This window comes from Phocoena phocoena, chromosome 2 (assembly GCF_963924675.1).
Source record: "Phocoena phocoena chromosome 2, mPhoPho1.1, whole genome shotgun sequence".
NCBI lineage: Eukaryota > Metazoa > Chordata > Mammalia > Artiodactyla > Phocoenidae > Phocoena > Phocoena phocoena.
The window spans coordinates 159,775,674-159,794,339 of record NC_089220.1 but is presented as its reverse complement, the minus strand read 5'-3'; the positions used below and the strand labels follow the sequence as shown (position 1 = coordinate 159,794,339).

Below are 18,666 nucleotides of genomic sequence, written 5' to 3'. Positions count from 1 at the left end.
GAGCCCCCGAGCCCACTGCGGGCTGCGCCCCGGAGCAGGGACAGGGGCCGGCACCCTCCTCAGGAAGGTGGGCCAGGAGCCCAGCGGGGCTCCAGCCTTCTTGGGAAGAGACAGGAATGAGGGACAGGTCAGCATGTTTCATCCTTCACCTCACCCCGTCAGGGGCCCTCGGCACCTCCCAGGGAGCCGGCACACTGACCTGACGGAGACTCACTCAAGGGCAGCAGATCCAAGCTGCCCTGGGCTACACGTGCACTGCTCCTTCACCTCCTGCTTTGGCAGCTTCGTCTAACTGCCCCTGACCCACCATCTAACTGCCCCTGACCCACCATCTAACTGCCCCTGACCCATCCATCATCTAACTGCCCCGACCCATCGTCTAACTGCCCCTGACCCATCCATCATCTAACTGCCCCTGACCCAACACCTAAATATCCCGATCCATCAGGATGGAAGCTCAGCCTCGAGGAAGGTGCCTGTGCACCACTCACTCTGCATGGACCTCCTGCTCTGCCCAACACTAGGCTGAAGAGATCGGTGATGACAGAACGAGTCCAGAAGGTCTTGCCGATTCTCCCAAGTAAGGAAAGATGAACATTTCAAACACCCAGCTCACTCGATTCAAAACTTGTCATTAATACAACAGCATCTGTTCTCCCACTATCAGTGCTTCACAGACTCCACTCCTCAGAGCAAAGCAAATGCAAAAAAAACACATCTTAATATTCATTCAGGTTTAATTATCTTAAAAAAAAAAAAAGTGGCTCCTTGCTGCCAGAGGAGTATTTCTTAATTAACTCCAGCTTTAGTCATAGTTGCCGTGCAGTTTCCAAGTACCCTGTTTTTCCACAAAGGACACACTTCCCCCTCCTTTATCCACTTTATGGAAAAGTCACCCACCCCCTGGAACATGCATATCCACCCGTAATCTTTACGGTGACATCTGAGCGCAGTAAATCCAGCGTGTCAAGCCACGGCTGTCAGCAGGGGAGGGCGGACAGCACCACAGATTCCTCGTGGAGATGGGCTGCTGGAACCAGCACCACACTGCAGAAGGAACATGCAAGAAATCCTTCGCGATGGTATCAGCGCATGGTCTCTTAAAAGTGTATCCTCTTCTAATTATTCACAAGTAACAAAACATGTAATAGGGACTTCCCTGGTGGCACAGTGGTTAAGAATCCACCTGCGAATGCAGGGGACATGGGTTCGAGCCCTGGTCTGGGAAGATCCCACATGCCGCGGAGCAACAAAGCCTGTGGACCACAACTACTGAGGCTGCGCTCTAGAGCCCGTGAGCCACAACTACTGAGCCCGCGTGCTGCAACCACTGAAGCCCGCGTGCCTAGGGCCCGTGCTCCACAACAAGAGAAGCCACTGCAATAAGAAGCCCACGCACCACAATGAAGAGTAGTCCCGGCTCTCTGCAACTACAGAAAGCCCACGCGCAACAAAGAAGACCCAACGCAGCCAAAAATAAATAAATAGATAAATTTATTGTTTTTAATGTAATAACAGCTGAAATTATTGGGGTAACTTCCTTTCAAAAAGAACATGTTTGCATTAGTTATGTTTTATAGCCCTGTAACTCGATGTGTCTATTTTTGGATCTCTCTGGGTTTGGGGGTGGGGGGAGGACACCTTTGGGGCCGTGCCTAGGGCCGTGGCAGAAATGACCCCACAGGGCCCGGGCAGTTGCACGTGGTGCCAGGCGAGGAGAAGCCCAGGCCAGGGCAGAGCCTTGATGCTCCCTGGGGGTGTGGGAGGGAGACTGTCCTGGGGCAACGGGGAGCCCCTAAATCTATCAGAGCAGAAGGGCACAGCTTACAGCTCTGGCAACAGTACAGAGGAAACAATGGGAGATCCAAGATGAGAGAGGAAATGAAGGCAAGAGGACTCCAGGCCAGGGAACCGGGAAACAGCACAACTTTGGGGAAACATGAGAGTCCGTTCTGTCATGATGGGCAGAGCGAAGAGAGGTGGTGGGAAGTCAAGGCGAAAGGTAGGCAGGGGGCCGTTTTCAGGCCGATATATGTTGTTTTTACCTGGAAGGCCCTGCTGACCCCATGCACTTCCCTGTGCTGGAGAGTGTTGTGATGAAAGCGGTCCTTGGGGAGTTTCCCTGCTGGGAACATGCAGGGTGGGTCACCGCACATTGCAGGGGGCGGGGGAAGGTCATGAACCAGGAGATGCTCTTAACAAGTGGTGGCTGGAGAGCTTTATTCCCAAAGCCTGATACCTATCAATTATATGCAAAGTGTCTCATTTTAAGCAAAACCCAATGAATGTAAGCAATACCACATTTAGATCATTACGGTGGGGCCGCGTATTACCCAAAGGTTAGGCACTCAACAGCATGAATAAAGTGAGCTTAACATATGGGTAAACCACCCTTGAAAACTCCATTTAATCACCCATAATCACAAGGAGATGCTCCCACGATGGGAGGACTCGGGAATGGACACCACAGGGGACAAGGGTCTCCCACTCCCAAGGCCACACTCAGTCCACAACACACACTCACGAGGGGGCAGCCGCTTTCATCCCATCTACTGTCTGCCTGTCTCTGTTGAGCACAGAGAATTTAACTCCTTATGATGACACACCCCCTTGACGCAACACCATAAGCTTCCACCCCCAAAAAGTCCACGTTAGAAACATAACCACCTCTTTTTTAAACATGACACTTTTTGGCAAACAGCATGTAATTCAAAATATTACCAGTTGTTCGAAAGTCAGTCTCCACCATTTTCCAGAATCCTATCTAAGAAAGGTAAACTCATACTCAAGTTCTAATCAGTATGTAGAACATTGGAAGAGCTGCATTCTGAATACTGTTCATTAGCAGACTGATGGAATTACTTCATTTCCTCATCGGCACATGAATTTGAGGGTATACGGCTAATTTATCTCACAGGACATTCCAGTAAAGGAATCATGAGTGGCCCACCCACTTTGAACCTCTTAGAGAAGATGCCACATAAACCTAAGGTGTTATTATCATTATCTCCTTCTGCAGTATAGCCTGGAAAAGCCGTCAGGTCCTTGGACTCATGAAGTAGGAACTCCAACTACTTCTTAGGTTTTCAGCCTTGAAGGTTCAGGACATACATTTTATTACTGTGCCCAGGTCAAGAAAAAGAGAATTTTAAAACATGCCACAAAACAATAAAAAGACTAAATGTTTGCTGTTACATGCAACACACACACACACACACACACACACCCCTACCCTGACAGCAGAATAAAGATGGTCACAAGTTCACAAGTTCCTGGACACTCCTGGCTTCGAGAAGTGCAGCCAGAATCCCCTGCCCAGGAATCTGGGCTGCTTAGTGACCGGTTTGGCACAGAGAAGACAGGGATAATGATTCTGTGCTGGCGTCCAGGTCTAGGTCTTTAGAGAGTGACAGCTTCCTCTCCTGACTCCAAGAGCCCTGAGCCCTCCATGCTAGAGACGAAATGACACGATGCTCTGGTCAACAGTCCCAGCGAACCCCAAGCTTCTACCACCCCCACCAGCACCAGACACGTGAATGCAACCATCTAGGTCCCCCCAGACCAGATCACCTGCCAGCTGAATACCCCTGAGTAACCCCAAGTGAAGCAGAAGAACCATTGGGCTGAGCCCTGCCCAAACCCTGACCCACTAAATCATGAGACGTAATTAGTTGTTGATTTAAGTCATGAAGTTCTGGGTGGTTTGTTATGCAGCAATACCTAGACAAACAAATTTTCGAGCAACATTTTTACTAACCAACTATGGTTAAGTGCTATTTGAAACTGCTAAATAAGAAAAACATTCTCACATGGGCACGGCTCCCAGACACATTACGCCTTTAACTAAAGTAATTTCTAACAGGTCTGTAAAATTCAGTACTGGTAAGTTCTTATAGCTGCTGCATCTTTGAAGACAATGTTTTAAATGTTATTACCAAGAACTGCACTTTGCAGCTCTGAAAGCTCCCTTGAGGAAATGATGTCATGTCTTAATCACCTCTTGCCAGTGAACCCTGTGCTGGGTCTTCCCTGCACCGCAACACGGGAGCTCAGCCCCACGTGCAAATGATCCAAATGAAGGTCGGTTGGCAAATTTCATGTGAAGAATGACAGCTGGGTGCTGCCCTGGTGGCACAGTGGTTAAGAATCCGCCTGCCAATGCAGGAGACACGGGTTCGAGCCCTGGTCCGGGAAGATCCCCCATGCCGCGGAGCAACTAACCCTGTGCGCCACAACTACTGAGCCTGTGCTCTGGAGCCTGTGCGCCACAACTACTGAGCCCGCGTGCCTAGAGCCTGTGCTCCACAACAAGAGAAGCCGCCGCAATGAGAAGCCCGTGCACCGCAACGAAGAGTAGCCCCTGCTCGCCGCAACTAGAGCAAGCCTGAGCGCAGCAACGAAGACGCAACACAGCCAAACATAAATTAATTAATTAAATAAATTTTTTAAAAAAGAAGAATGACAGCTGGTCATCTGTCCTCTTTTCCCTACTTCGAGTAACAGAGGAAACGTATAAAAATGTAGGGTATAACGAGCCCTGATGGCAGGAAAAACAAAAACAATCATGCCGTGTCGGAGTTAATAAAACGGATCCAGGCAGGCACATCCTCTGACCCATGTTCAGGTTCCCGAGGCCTCGGGCCAGAGACACGTTTGCCCTCACTCTCTGGTGTGGGGATGGGGACTGTTCGACGGGAATATTCCAACAAGCTGAGTGTGGAAGTGTGTGAGAGGGACGCCCCGCTGGCCTGGTGAAGCATGCCTTCTCTCCTACACAGGAGGCTCAGCCACAAACGAGCTTGAAAAGGAACTCCAGCAAAACGAGCATTCAGTCCACTGCTCACAAGCCTGCTTTACCCCAAACCAAAAATCTTAGTTGCCCTGTCTCTACACATCACAGGCACCCAGAGGACATCATGTGACTCACACCGAGACTCGCATATTTCACTCAATATGACCTTTCCTTTCCCGCCGCATTTCTATCCCATGTACTGTCTTTTTACGGCTCCTCCTGGACCCTTTAACTCATTTATGTTATTAAACTCAGACTAGACATCCATAAGAGTTAACGGCTAAAACCTAAGGAATACATGATACGGGTGCTGTCAACTGTGTCCACAAATAAAACTCAAAAATTAACAGACAGTCATTAAAGTGAGTGACTTCATTTTGAAAAAGAACAGATGCTTGTATACAAATAACTGAATCACTTTGCTGTACACCTGGAAACTAACACAACATTGTTAATCAACTATACTCCAATATAAAATAAAAATGAAAAAAAAAAAGAAGTGAGTGACTTCAAAAGAAATGAAAATGTACAGATTGGGCCATTGTCACTTAAGTGACCAGCCTGTGAGCACGCTGGCTGATCCTCTCAACTTGTGTTCTGGAAATTTCCACGCACAGCTACAAGGCGGCAGGTTCCAGGTCACATAACACAACCCCAAAAGGCCTGGAGGCTGCTCTAAACCAGAGGTTCTCCACCCTGGCGGCACAGAGAACACCCAAGGAGCTTCGTAGCAATATAAGTATCCACCTCGGCCTGGAGATCTGATTCCCGTGGCTCGTGGGGAGCCTGGGCATCTGGTTCTTAAAACCCTGCAGCCAGGGTTGAGGGCAACTGCTCTGGAACCATCTGGGGATCTGGCCAAAATGCAGATTCTGAGAGAGTCTGGGATGGGATCCATGATTCTCTTCTAACAAGCTTCCAAGCAAAGCCAGTGTTGCTGGTCCACAGACCACACCTGAGCAGCAAGGGGCTTCGACATCTCGCCAAGCACACAGGAGCCTCCTTGACCCAACCGACTCTGTCATCCTGAAGGCGCACTTCTTCCTTAAGCGCATGAGCCACTCAAGGAAACCCAGGTCAGAAAACAACCTGTCTTCTCTGATGGGCACTGTTTACTCTTTCTTCTGGGACAGCACTGACTCTCCAGCCAGAGCGGTCACATCAGATGTACAGTTTTTTGCCACTTTCTTAATCCGTTTTAGCCCAAGCGTCCTCACCCGTAAACTCGGAGTTGCATCACTACCACTCCAAGGGATTAAGGAATACACTGGGAGCACAAGCCCAGCACTTAGGGCCTGACGCACAAAATGTCCCAAAGCGCTAACCATGACTCTTGATAATAAGGGTATCACTGCTTCTATTTCCTGATAGAACCAGGTTCCCCTCCTGCCCATCGGAAACTCCTCAGTGAATTAGGACGGCGAAGACGTGATGGGGATCACTGTTAAAGGTACTTTCTCAGCAGCTCTCCAACCTGATAGGCAGATAAATAATGCCCTTGATACAGCACCTCTTGTGCAAGAGCTTTCGATCATCCATCCTGACCTAAAAAGCTTATTGACGCCAAAAGCAAAGACTGACCTGAAAATACTACTCCCCTGAATCTACAGAGGAAGCAGCCTCCCTCCTCGTAGGTGGAAAAACAGCCAAGGACCAAAAACTCCTCTGCTTTAGATTAAAATCCCACGCCAACCACCTATCAAAGCAGATCTGTCTAAAACTCTCCCAGGTAAAAGAGTAAAACTTAAATGTTCTCAGCAAGCATAAAGAAAGAAATATGCGAGGTGATGGATGTGTTATTTAACTCGATGGCGGGGAAAGTCTGCACAACGTATACATGTATCAAATCATGGTATACGCTTTAAATATGCTACAATTTTACTTGTCAATTATACTTCAGTAAAGCTGGGGGGGGGGGGGACTCTCCCAGAGTTACCTCTCTACAGTTTTGTTATAAAATGCTGGGGTATTCTGGAAAGGTTTTGAAAGCACCATTCATCACTTTCATTACAAAGCACAAAAACACAGGAAATTGTGAATGGAAAAGATATGTATAAATTCCAATCTCCCATGCCTCTGTATCTGTTTATCATGTCCTGTATTTGAAACAAAAGCTTTGGATTTCAAATGCACTCACATGACACGGTGTTTACAAACAAATATGGGAAGGGATCAAAGTCGAAATATGGATGTTGCACAACTAGATAAGCTTTATGGTTTTAATCACTACCTAGCAACTTCCCTAAGAACATATGCAGAGAGGGAGGAAGCATTCCTTTAATTAATGAGAGGCTTAAAGTCCTCAGAGAGGAAGACGACTCTCAATATTGTGGTGGGGAAGAGGTATATGAGAAGAGGTGGTCCCCTTGAGCACAAAGCCAGCTGAGTTGTAATGACTTGGCAAGACTGACAGAGTAGTATGGCCACACCCAGAGCAAGCCTCCCGGATACCACTCCTGGGTTCAGGATGACAAATAGGTCAATTCTCCTTGGGTGAAGTCTTCAGGTGACTGGCACTGGGTGCCTTTAGCTGAACTAAGGTATTACAAGTCGCATCAATCTGCCAACCCTTACAACTACCTACCCAAGCAAAAGATGCTCTGTGTTCACTGACTGCTGATGTAGCTGCCCAGAATCACCATCTTAAAGATCCAGAGGAGTAAAGAAGTGTTATCCATTTATCTTTGTTATCCAAAGAAGTCGGCATGTGAATTATAGAGGCCTATATAATAAAGGATTAGAGGGGTCAAAAAATGTCGACTTTCAGGTGGTGGTGTGATGAACTGGGAGATTGGGATTGACATATATACACTAATATATATAAAATGGATAACTAATAAGAACCTGCTGTATAAAAAAATAAATTAAATTTTTAAAAAAATGTCAACTTTCCCATTTTATTTTATAACTCGGATTATCTCTTTGAGCTCCAGGGTATTCTCAGAACTACTACTAGTAATTAAAAGCTAAAGGTCCTTAAAACATCTGTACATTTTATAAATATCAATAGTATTTACAATTTCTAGTTTTACTCTTTCCAAGTTTCAAACATTTTTTAATGGAAAAATGTGTAACCAATGCCTTTTAAAATATTGTAAATACAGCAAAGAAATTTTCCATAATCTCCATTCATCTAGCAGTATGGCAGCCACAATTATTTTAGAAAATAACAAGGGCTAGTCGTAGAAAAAGCAACACAGTTAAGACAGACAAACACACTTCTTGATCTGTGAAAGAATCAGCTTTAACTACTGGGTCATCAGAACATTCTTTTTCCCTATTTCCAATTGATTTATTAATAAATACTAAAACTGGAATTTCTCTAGTACTTTTATGAAGAAAGTAGTAACTCTTTAACAAATCTTGAAAAATGACAACTGATATCATACATCAAATAAAAATCAAGTTGACTTTATGAATTAGCCATTAAAAGTGTGCCTAATCTATGTGTAAAACTTGAGACAAAGAAAAAGATCTAAAATTGACTAAGAGTCTATAATATGGCAGGGGGAGTATCTACATTAAATCCCTTGATCTTCATTACTGCCAACAAAAGAAAACATTCCCAAATTACAGATGAGAAAATTAAGGCTCACAGAGCTGGTGGGACTTGCCAAAGTTCAAAACTACTGTGGCCAAAACCAAAAACTAGAAAAGCTCTTCCACTATGGACATCTTTGGAGCATCTAAATCAATGTCACTGGGATTTTATTCCTCAAACTGCAGAAGAAAGTTTTCGAGACTTTTTTAAGGGAGAACTTTTTTTAACCAAACATTCAATTTCCCACATCTAGAGCAATTCTAAGGAGGATGAGAAGAAACAATTTAGAAGCATTTACTCAAGTGAGCCTTAGTCACTGGCAACCGTTCTTAGCAAAAACGGAAGAACAGTACAGCTCACCTTTACTCCGTTTTACTTCCTACAATGCTTTTTTACATTCTCTCTTCATACCCTCACAGCAATCCCATGAAGCACGTGGTATTAGAAGCCAAGGATCCTGGGCTTACAGAAGTTGCTGTTCTCGCTCTCAGACACACAAATGATGCAATCTGCTCTTCTGAATCCTGGCCCAGAGTGTGTCACACTGATGTGCCTGCCTCCTAGGAGGAGAAAAACACCCACCACCAAACTTTCCACTTCCAGCTAATTGTGTTTTTGCAAACAGCTATGTTTTTAACAAGTGGGTCATAAAATACAAAAGATAAAACTGACTCCACCATAAAAAGTTCAGGGTTTTATCAGCTTTCCAGGTTTCCTTGGAAAAAATATCCCTGATAGTATGTGCCTTCATAGTTGAAATTATGCCTCATTTCATATTCCTCAGGCAGTACAAATGCTGAAATGCCACCATCTTCCAGATGCAGTTGTCTAAAGAGTTATCAATCCAAATGAGGCATTTTCACTTAGAGATCCTCTTGATTTGTCTGAAAGGTTTTTTCCAGATCTCTAACAAAGTGGTAAAGATTCCAAATCCTACACTCAACTTTCATGGATTTGTGATTAGTCATATCCTGTGCGGTGGTACACCAGGAACCAATATCCTGCACATTCCACCTCCTTCTTCTGCAGGTGCTGCTGGCTGGGATGAGAGAATCTCAGGTTAGAGTATAACCCTGCTGGGCAGGAACCTGGCTAACTATTATTCACATATGACTTTGCACACTGGATTTCAGAATTACAAATGATACATCTTAAATGCCTTTGTGTGGTCACTGGGAAATGGCTTTTTAATTCTGGATTCAATATTAGATTTAGAAAAATATTAAAACACGAACGTGAAAAAACTTTCCCAGTTTTTACTGTATACTTAAAAGAACTAGAACAAAAACACCCATTCTCATATCAACCACTTACACAGAAATGGCACTCTCTTTTTTGTGTTTTTCACCTGTTAATACCACATATTTTCAGTATTCAGCAATTTTAGGTTTTTGATATACAGTGACTTGTTTTCTGAAATAAACACTGAGAAGGAAACATTGATTTTTATTGTAGAATATCTCAAAGAGGCCTTTTCAGAAACAGAAACCCTATCATACAGGGATGTAATACAATAACAAGAAAAACTATACACCAGAAAAAAATAAATCTGGGTTCCGAAAAATTAAGTCTTACTGTTTCTGTATATTAAAGAACATTAAAAGTGGGAATAATATTGACCTGTCATCTCTAAAACCACTTAAATTTATACCACCATAGAAATACCATTTAGAACCATGCAGAAGCATACATTCAGTTTCGCTTCACAAAATGAATAGTCTTATTAAGTTACCTCTGACCATGTAATTTTATTTTAAAAGATACTTATCTTGGGACAGTAAGGAATTCTGAGGGACAGTCCAGGCGAAATACATACTAACTTTCAAACAGTATATGTTTGACCTGGGGGCCAAGCCCATCATTTCAAAGTAAGGGAAGCAAAACATTCTCACAGGGAGGGTGGATGGAGTAGAGATCTACCCTGTCTGCGCCTCTGAAAAGCCACTGCACACCACTCATGCCTCATTGTCCCACAGGCAGACAACCAACCACGCAGACTCGGGGTGGCTGTCACCGGGAAACAGACATCAGAGCCCAGCCCAGAACTTCTGAATATGAGAAGATGAAGATGGGAAAACTGGCGCTCACAGATCTTGTGAGATTTGCCAAAGCTCCAAACTACTGTCCCAAACCAAAATCTGGAGAAGCTCTTCCACAATGGACATCTTAGGGCATCCGAACCAACGGCCAGGGCAGCTGGGGAGCTGGGGAGGAAGGAATCTCTGGCCAAGGGAGAACAAGGCAGAACAGGTGAACGGTTAGTTGGTGAAGCCTTTAAAGGGGGGACCAGGGGACTCGGAGCCTCAGCAGTCGGGGGCTTAGCAGACAGCACCAGGAGAGAGTAGGCAGGCTTGAGAAAGCAGGTTCACACATTGTATGGAAAACTCCTAAAAATAGCCAGTCTTCATTTGAGGTTTTTGAGTATCTCTGACACAGAAAAACACAGAAAAGTCCCATGTTTTATGGGACTCTCAGAACTATAAAATACATAAAAATGGAGCTTTGTTCATAGTGGCTTACGTAGTCTATTTTTTTAACATCTTTACTGAGACACAACAGTATTCCATAAAATTCACCCATTTAAAGTGTACAATTCAATGATGTTTAGTATATTCACAGAGGCATACAACCATTACCACTATCTAAATTTAGAACATTTTCATCACCCCAAAGACCAACCCCATCCCCATAAAGAGTCACTCACCATTACCCTCAACCCCCAAGCGCTGGCGACCACTACTCTACTTTCTCTATCTATAGATTTGCCTACTTTGGTCATTTTGTATACATGGACTCATACAATATGTAGGTCTTTATAACTGGCTTCCTTCACATAGAATAATGTTTGCAAGGTGCATCTACAGCGAGGCATGTATCCTAACTTCATTTTTACGGCTTAATAATATTCTAATGTATGGATATACCACATTTGTTCAGTTGAACACTTGGCTTGTTCTGCTTTTTGGCTGTTACGAATAACGTTGCCATGAACATTCATGTACGTGTTTTTTGTGTAGACATGTGTTTTCATTTCTCATGTGTGTATGTGTGTATGAGCTATTTCTGAGAGAAAAAAATTAAATAATTCACGTTTCAAGTCACTTGGAATGAAGCTGAAACTTTTATTTCTAAGTTCCAATATGAGTTGATGGAGGAAAAAAGAATAAACACAAGTAGTATTTAACGAGAAGAACCACATAAAGATGGCAGGTCAGACACAGGAAGACACAGAGCCATGAAGGAAAGGCATTTTTACATAATCCTTCCAAATGGAAAAAATTTTCAACAGGATAAAATAATGACTAAAAGACAAAAAATAATCACCTTTCTACTATGTTCACAGAACTCTGCATTTCTTTTCATAAAGGTTTTTCTATTTTCCATGTAAAACACAAAAAACACGTACATTTATACATTTTACCGATTTACCAAAAATCGGTAAAATGTATAAATTTCCTGAGCCCCTGCTCTACTGCCATTGACCTTGGTGGCAGCTAGGACTGCTGCGTGAGTGGCCGAGCAGGAGGAAAGCCCCCTGTGTGGGCCTAGCCACCCACCTCCAGCCCGTGGAAAAGCACCTCCACTTGTGGAAAGCACCTTCCTGGACCAATTGTACATATTTCTTTCCACCTTTGAGAAAATGCAGAAGGCTCTGTTCATCTTTCAAGTGTTTGCCATCACCCGCCTGCATCCAACTCTACAGGGAGGTACAAGCCTCAAAGGACAGGTGGCGATTCTGTGCAAATGGGGCTTTGAACCTTACCTCCGCACCCAATTCACCAGCATTCACCGTGAGCCAAGAAGCACCCCCCATCGCCAGACTCTCCCTGTGAATCTCAGATCCTAAACATTTCTGTTTACTCCTGGAACTTACCCATGGGTCCCAACTGACAGTTTTAGAAGCGCCAGACCCAGCATAGGTGTGTTTCGGGGCCAGATTCCCGCACTGCCCTGGCCACCTGCCTTGAACCGGGCCCAATGCAAACCCCAGGACCATCGCTCTGCTCAGTCTGAAAAAGGGACCAAACTCCCTTGAAAACAGCCGACACAAAAGAATAACTTTCAGATACTCCAAAATCACACTAAATCTGAGTTTCAATTACAATCTCTTTGTGCTAATATGCCAAACATACCAGACCTTAAAGTCCTTAAAATTACACTGTCTCCGAAGCAAAAGTGCACTTTTTGTGTGAGAATACGTGCCGTGTATTTGTTCTCAACTTCGTATCTACTCAACTTGTAAGATGACTATGCGGCAGATACTAGCCATACAGGTAAGACCGAGGCAGGGCCATCACCTTCAAGCACCTCACCTGGAGGAGAAGGGGCACAGTTCTGTTCCGAAACAAACACACCGAAGCACCCACAGCAAAGCATGTTCCTCCAGGTCAGTGCAGGAAGCTCCTGAGACAAGTGCCCAGCAGGGAGAACCTCAGGCTGCCTTGGGATGCAGGGCCAGCCTGAACTGAGCCGAGGCTCCAGGGATGAGTAGACAGGAAGTGAGCAAATGGTCCAGGTGGGAGAAACAGAAAATGCCAGAGCAAAGGCAGGAAAGTGCAAGCAAGGCCAAGTGAGTAGGGGTGGGGTAGGGGGTCTGGGGAGGGAGAGGCTGGAGGCAAGAGGGGTCCTGCAAGGGACAGGCCCTGCTGCAGCGGCAGAACTTGGCCTCTGGGGAAAGCGGGTGTGGAGGCCCTTAAGCAGAAGAGTACACGGAGAGTTGCATTTTAGAAAGATCAGCCTTTCAGACATGTTTGTTTATTTTTTCCTTTCTGAAAGGGAAGACGGGAGGATGTTAATGAAATAATAAGATTTATTTCGTTTCACTATTCAAAAATATGGTCATTCAAATTCTGCAACAATCTATTTTCCTAAAAGTTTCAATAAGCTCGTGAATGTGTAACAACATGCAGTCATCCATCTGTTCACGAGAAATCTCACACCAACCACAAGGTTTGTCATAAAAACCAAGATTTACACGATTTTAGTAATCAACAGTCCTCCTCCCCCACAAAAAAAGGAAAGCACATTTTCAAAAGTTACTGCCCATAGGTTTGTTATTTTTTTTTAATAACAACAAATTGCTATTAAATAACTTTCACATAACTCTTCCATGCTCAAGGGACAGAAGCAGTGGCCCCAAAACCACAGGCCCAGAAAGCAACCTAGGGTAAAGCCAATATCCACAACTTTTACGTTCCCTGCCTCATACACACACACACACACACACACACACACACACACACACACACAAATTTGCTCCTCTGATTGTGGCGCTGCTTAGGCAAATATTACCATTTCTACCTATTCTTTAATTAAATTTCACACTTTCTTCTTAAGCAAAGAGGAAAAACCCAAACAGGAAGAGCAGACTGCTTGGGAAAGCCTCGCAGGCAGTAAAACCATCCACCCAGTAAAACCCATCAGGGATCCAGAGGCAGTGCTGAGGAGCTTCCCGTTCACCATCCCCTCGGTACTCCCAGGGACCCTGCAAGGGAGTAACCCGGTTTAGAGGGGAGGAAATGAGGCTCTGCAGGGTTGGTGTGCCCAAGGTTCAACGGTGAAAACAGCCAGGTCTCCAAACCCAATCCAAAGCTCCCCCTGCCAGAAGAGGGCTATGGGCGGCATAGCTGCCTCTCAGCTAAGAGGCTCCAGCCGCCCCTCACCCTCACTTCTGCCTTTAGCCTGTCTTCCCTCCACTACTCAGCAATCAGCAGTGTTTCTGTGGATGGATGCAATCCTGGTGGTCCTCCCAGAGGAGCGCTCGTCCTGCCCAAACACCCCAGTCCTCCATCAGGGACCATGAGACTGCAGGAAGTTAGTGTCTTGCCCCAGCGTCCGCAGTCCTCCTCAGCTTGGTCCTGCCCCACCATCCGACAGGAAGGCAGCACAGGAGCCAAACTAGCCCTGACGCTCACCTGCAACGCCTCTCTCCCACCTCTCAGAATGGCAGCAACTCTCCAGATTCACGCGGCTGGACCCTACCGAAGCCCTACAGACTGGGCCACCTGGGCCAGGCAGGTGCTTCTGGAGGTCACCCCACTAACCAGTTAGGAAGCACTGTCCTTTATTTATCCAGGCCAGCCTTCTCGCTTACTAAGCCCAAGGCAAACCCCCCAGGCCATAATGACCACTCCCATCTCCGAAATCCAGAAGCAACTACTGTCTGCACGTACCACCCCGCTGCTAATTAATGCCATTGCCTACTGTTCTTTATAGTTTAATACATTCACCGTCTCCCAGATTACATTCTTCTGCAGTGCAAGAATTCAGCCTTACATTTCTTCAGAGAGCATGGCATTGTGCATACAGTAGCCCTTCAACAAATTAACAATTTAAAAAAAAAAAAAAAAAGCATGGAGATTTTCTTATCTTTCTCCTAAGCAGAGCTGGGAGGCACAGCAGGAAAAATGGGAAATCTCAGAGCCAGCCCCAATCCACTGAGAATTAAGAAGGAGCCGGCAAAGCCCTGAGAAGCCAGGTCACCACACTACAGAGTCCCAGCAGTTGGTGCTCTGCACCCTGTGTCCATTGGGGATCATGGATGAGTCAGGCCACAGGTAGGAGGAGAAGGGTCACATACACAGAAAGTCCATGTAACACGGTCCTCAGTGTCTACCAGAGCACCCTCCTTAGAGACGGTCTGGATGAGGATGGGTGGATGGAGAACAGCCAAAGCATTTTCACCCATCAGTGATCATAAACAGAAAACTATTTTTTCACTGGAGAAAAAAAAAAATGCTATGAATAAGTGTAAGCCTTCAAAATCTGCTTATTGAGGACATTTCTGATATTAAGTCATGCCACTCCACTGCCCAGAAAAACTGATTTGCTTAACCTGAAGACAGCTCAAGTATAACGCCAAAAAATTAGCCCCATCACACCACAAAACGCTCTCTGCAGGGAAAGTCTTAGTGGCTTGGGATCCCTCTTTCTCTTTTCTTTTTCTTTTCTTCTTCTTTTTTTTTTTTTTTCCAGCTTATCTGGTTTTTATACAAAGCGATAAACATGATCTCCCCCCATTTTTCCCCACCAGATGGGAGTTCATCATGGCACATGTCACCTAGCAACCAAACACCACTCTACAGCTACCCAGTTACCCAATTCTTCATACAAAATTTATCTTGTTCTATTCAACAGTAGGGGTAAGAAAGAGATAAGAGAATAAAAGTTAAAACAAGTGTTAATAAGTGTTTGCTTCATAATCATTTTAAACAGGGTGGGAGAAATGGGAAGAGTGACTAAAGTTTAATCTTAGCCATTACCTAATCATTTAAGAGGAAAAAATACAAATGGACCTGGAATAAACTCCAGCTCTTGTCACAGTTGAGAGTCAACAGTCTTGTGATCCAATGACTGAACTCTGTAGACCACAAAGCCCATTTTAAAACTTACCTGCTGAATTGTGAGTTGCACTTAAAGAGAACTTAAATAATTTTGGAAACCCCTAAATCATCATCTCTGAGTCATTTATCTCCAACTCCAACAATACCACCACTCTCTGAGAATCACCCTTCCTTCCTTCCTTCTCCACCAGAAAAAGCAATCAATCCCATGCGCGCCCTTCCCAACTCAGCTGTTGCGCTCCTCTTGGGGTGCCTTCCCAGGCACGCCGCAAAAACCTGCGCTTCCTTTCCTGCTCCCCAGTCACTGTGAAACCACCACCACTGATACCTAGAAACAAAGTCCAGATCTCTCAGCGATACCTCTCAACTCCATCTAGAAGACACCCCAGAGGCCTGTCTTCTCCCCACTGCGCCACAAAGTCCAAAGGCTGGCCGCCCTCACTTGGAGGACTGTGCAGCCCCTTTCCTAGACTCTCACAGTCCAATTTCCACAAGCAGCCAGTGGGTCCCGCAGGTGTCCAGCACCCAGAACAATGCCTTGGACATGGCAAACGCTTAAGAATTTCTGTGGAACATACAAATGACTCAAACAACTACATTTGTATCTCCCAAACAAGCTGTTCGACCAACATGCATCGTGTGCATAATGAAATATGACTAATTTTAAGCATGTAAATGTTTAAGCATGTAAATGACTAATTTTAAGCATGTAAATTTTAAATTAAGCATGTAAGCAAAGAAATGTCGATCATCCCTCCCTACTCAGGAACCTGGACACACTGCAGCGTATATATTACTGTATTTCTCTTTCCTTGCATGATTTATTTTGTTGGTTTCCTGAGTACATATGCAACCTGACTTATTGATATAGAACATTTAGATCACAAACTGTCATTCATAAACAGTGCTTTAAAATGCTAAACATGGGTTTAGAGGGGTTTTCCCCCTTGACAGTGGTTCAAGATAAACAGGTGCCCAATTTCCACTAATTTTATTTGATTTTCAATGAGTTCAACCAACTGTAAAGAACATTTTGGAGCCGTTAAGTAAAGTCAACATCTTCCATCATTGTGTCAGGTTCTTAAACGTTCCCAACATTATCTTTAAAAGGCCAAATTTATGCTATTTTTCTCTATACTAAAAACAACAGTGTAAAAAGTATTTTTCCCCTCTTAATTTCTGAGACTTTGGAGAATGCCACCCCAGCACCCTGTCTACACTCAAGCAGGCTTGCTAAAGCCACCGTCCCTCTCACCTGCGACCCCCCAAACCCACAGGACGCAAACCACTCCAAGATCGGGGACAAAAAGGAAATTCTGAAAGTGAACATGCTTTCCACCAAACGTTACTCTGCCGCAAAGGAAATATCCTCAGGTGCTGGGGAGAAACTTGGGAGGCGTGGGCTGTTGTCAAACAGACACAGACGATAAAACAATTTAACAAGATGCCTTTTCACTTCTGACACATTGTACAGGAATGCAGTGAAGTGGAGACAATGTTATCACTCCACGGGGAAAAAGGGAAAGCTACTCAACTCCAGGCCCGGGCCGCGCGCGGCCCCGGCTCCACATGGAGCTCGTGGCAGACAGGTCAACGGCGACGTGCCTGCAGGAAAACTCGATATTCGGTGACCGATTTCGGGGCTGTGCTCCTTCAAAGGAGCCGTGCTCCGTTGCCTCTCGGTCACCGAGGTGCTGGGCTCCAGCGACGATCGCGAGCCAGTGGGAGCGGGTCGGTCTCCGCGCCGCGCCCTCATCCGCCCGGGACCCCCGCCTGGCACGCACAAGGGGCTCTCACTGCCCGGCGGGGGCCCAGAGGCACAAGTCAGCCAGCCACTCTCGCAGCGCGCGGAGCGAACTCTGCTCCACCAGGAAAGTTCCCTCGCCCGGCCTCCGCCCGCGGGCCTGGGCGGGGAGCCGGGGCCGCAGCCCGCGGCCGGGAACAGGCGTCTGGCCCGGCTCCGCGCGCCCCGGCGCGGCTCGGGCTCGGCTCCCGGGAGACTCGGGGCGCCGGCGGCCGGGACCCGAGGGAGAGGCAGGGGCCGGGGCCCCGGGCCCGGGCGCGCGGAAGTTTGCGGCCCGCAGGCAGAGCGGGGGGCGCAGGCCGGGCCGGCCGCCGCGCGCTCCCTTTCCCCGCCTCCGCCTCCTCCTCCCCTTCCAGGAAGCGCCATATTGATCCCGGCGCCTTCCCTCCTCCCGCTCCTCTGCCCCTCCTCCGCCCCCCCGGGCCGCCCGCCCCCTCCTGCGCCCCCGGCCCCTCACCTTGGCGATGGCCTTCCGGTAGCGGGTCACCGCTTGCTGGATGAGGCTGAAAACTTTCATGTGGCCGTCCCCGCACGGCACGACCACCCGGGTCCTCCCGAAGCACACGGTCACTTTCATGCCGCCGCCGCCGCCGCCGCCGCCGCCGCCGCGGGCCGGCCCACGCCCCTCAGTGACCGCGGCCGGAGAGGCCAGAGCGCCCCGGGCCGGGGCGGCTGTACGCGGGGCGCGGGGCGCGGCGCGGGCGCGAGGCTAGGGGCCGAGGCCGGGGACCAGATCGGCTCGCATGCCCGGCCCGCCGCCCTCGCCTCGCCTGGCCCGGGGCTCGCCCGCCTGTGCCCGCGCGGCGCCGCAGCCTCCGGCCACCTGTTCGGCGTGTCGTCGCGCTCGGCGGCGGGGCAGTGTGGCGCTGGCGCGGCGCTCGCTCTGGGCCGCGGGGGAGGGGACGGCGGCAAGGGGAGGGACGGGGAGGAGGCGCGGGGAGGGGAGAGGAGGGGAGGGACGCAGAGGGGAGGGGAGGAGAGCGGAGGGGAGGGGAGTGGACGAGAGAGGAGGGGAGGGGAGGGGCGCGGACGGCAGGCGAGCGGACGGGAGGAGAGGGGAGGGGAGGGGCGCGGCGGGCCCACAACACTGTGCACACGCGGCGACCTGGCGCGGGGCTCGGGGCGGAGCGCGCGGCCCTCCCTCCGCCCGCTCCCTGCCAGCCCGCCGACCCCCAGCCAGGGCGCC

At 47.4% G+C, this 18,666-nt stretch overlaps 1 protein-coding gene across 8 annotated transcripts in view; it reads right to left on the bottom strand.

Annotated features, from left to right (window-relative positions):
* PARD3 (par-3 family cell polarity regulator) overlaps nt 1-18,057 on the bottom strand; it is a 630,692-nt gene extending 612,635 nt beyond the window's left edge. For all 8 annotated transcript variants that reach the window (XM_065872407.1, XM_065872411.1, XM_065872408.1 and 5 more), the window contains exon 1: nt 17,938-18,057. In XM_065872407.1, the coding sequence (XP_065728479.1) occupies nt 17,938-18,057 (120 nt within the window). The remainder of the gene's footprint in view (nt 1-17,937) is intronic.
* Nucleotides 18,058-18,666: the final 609 nt, after the last annotated feature.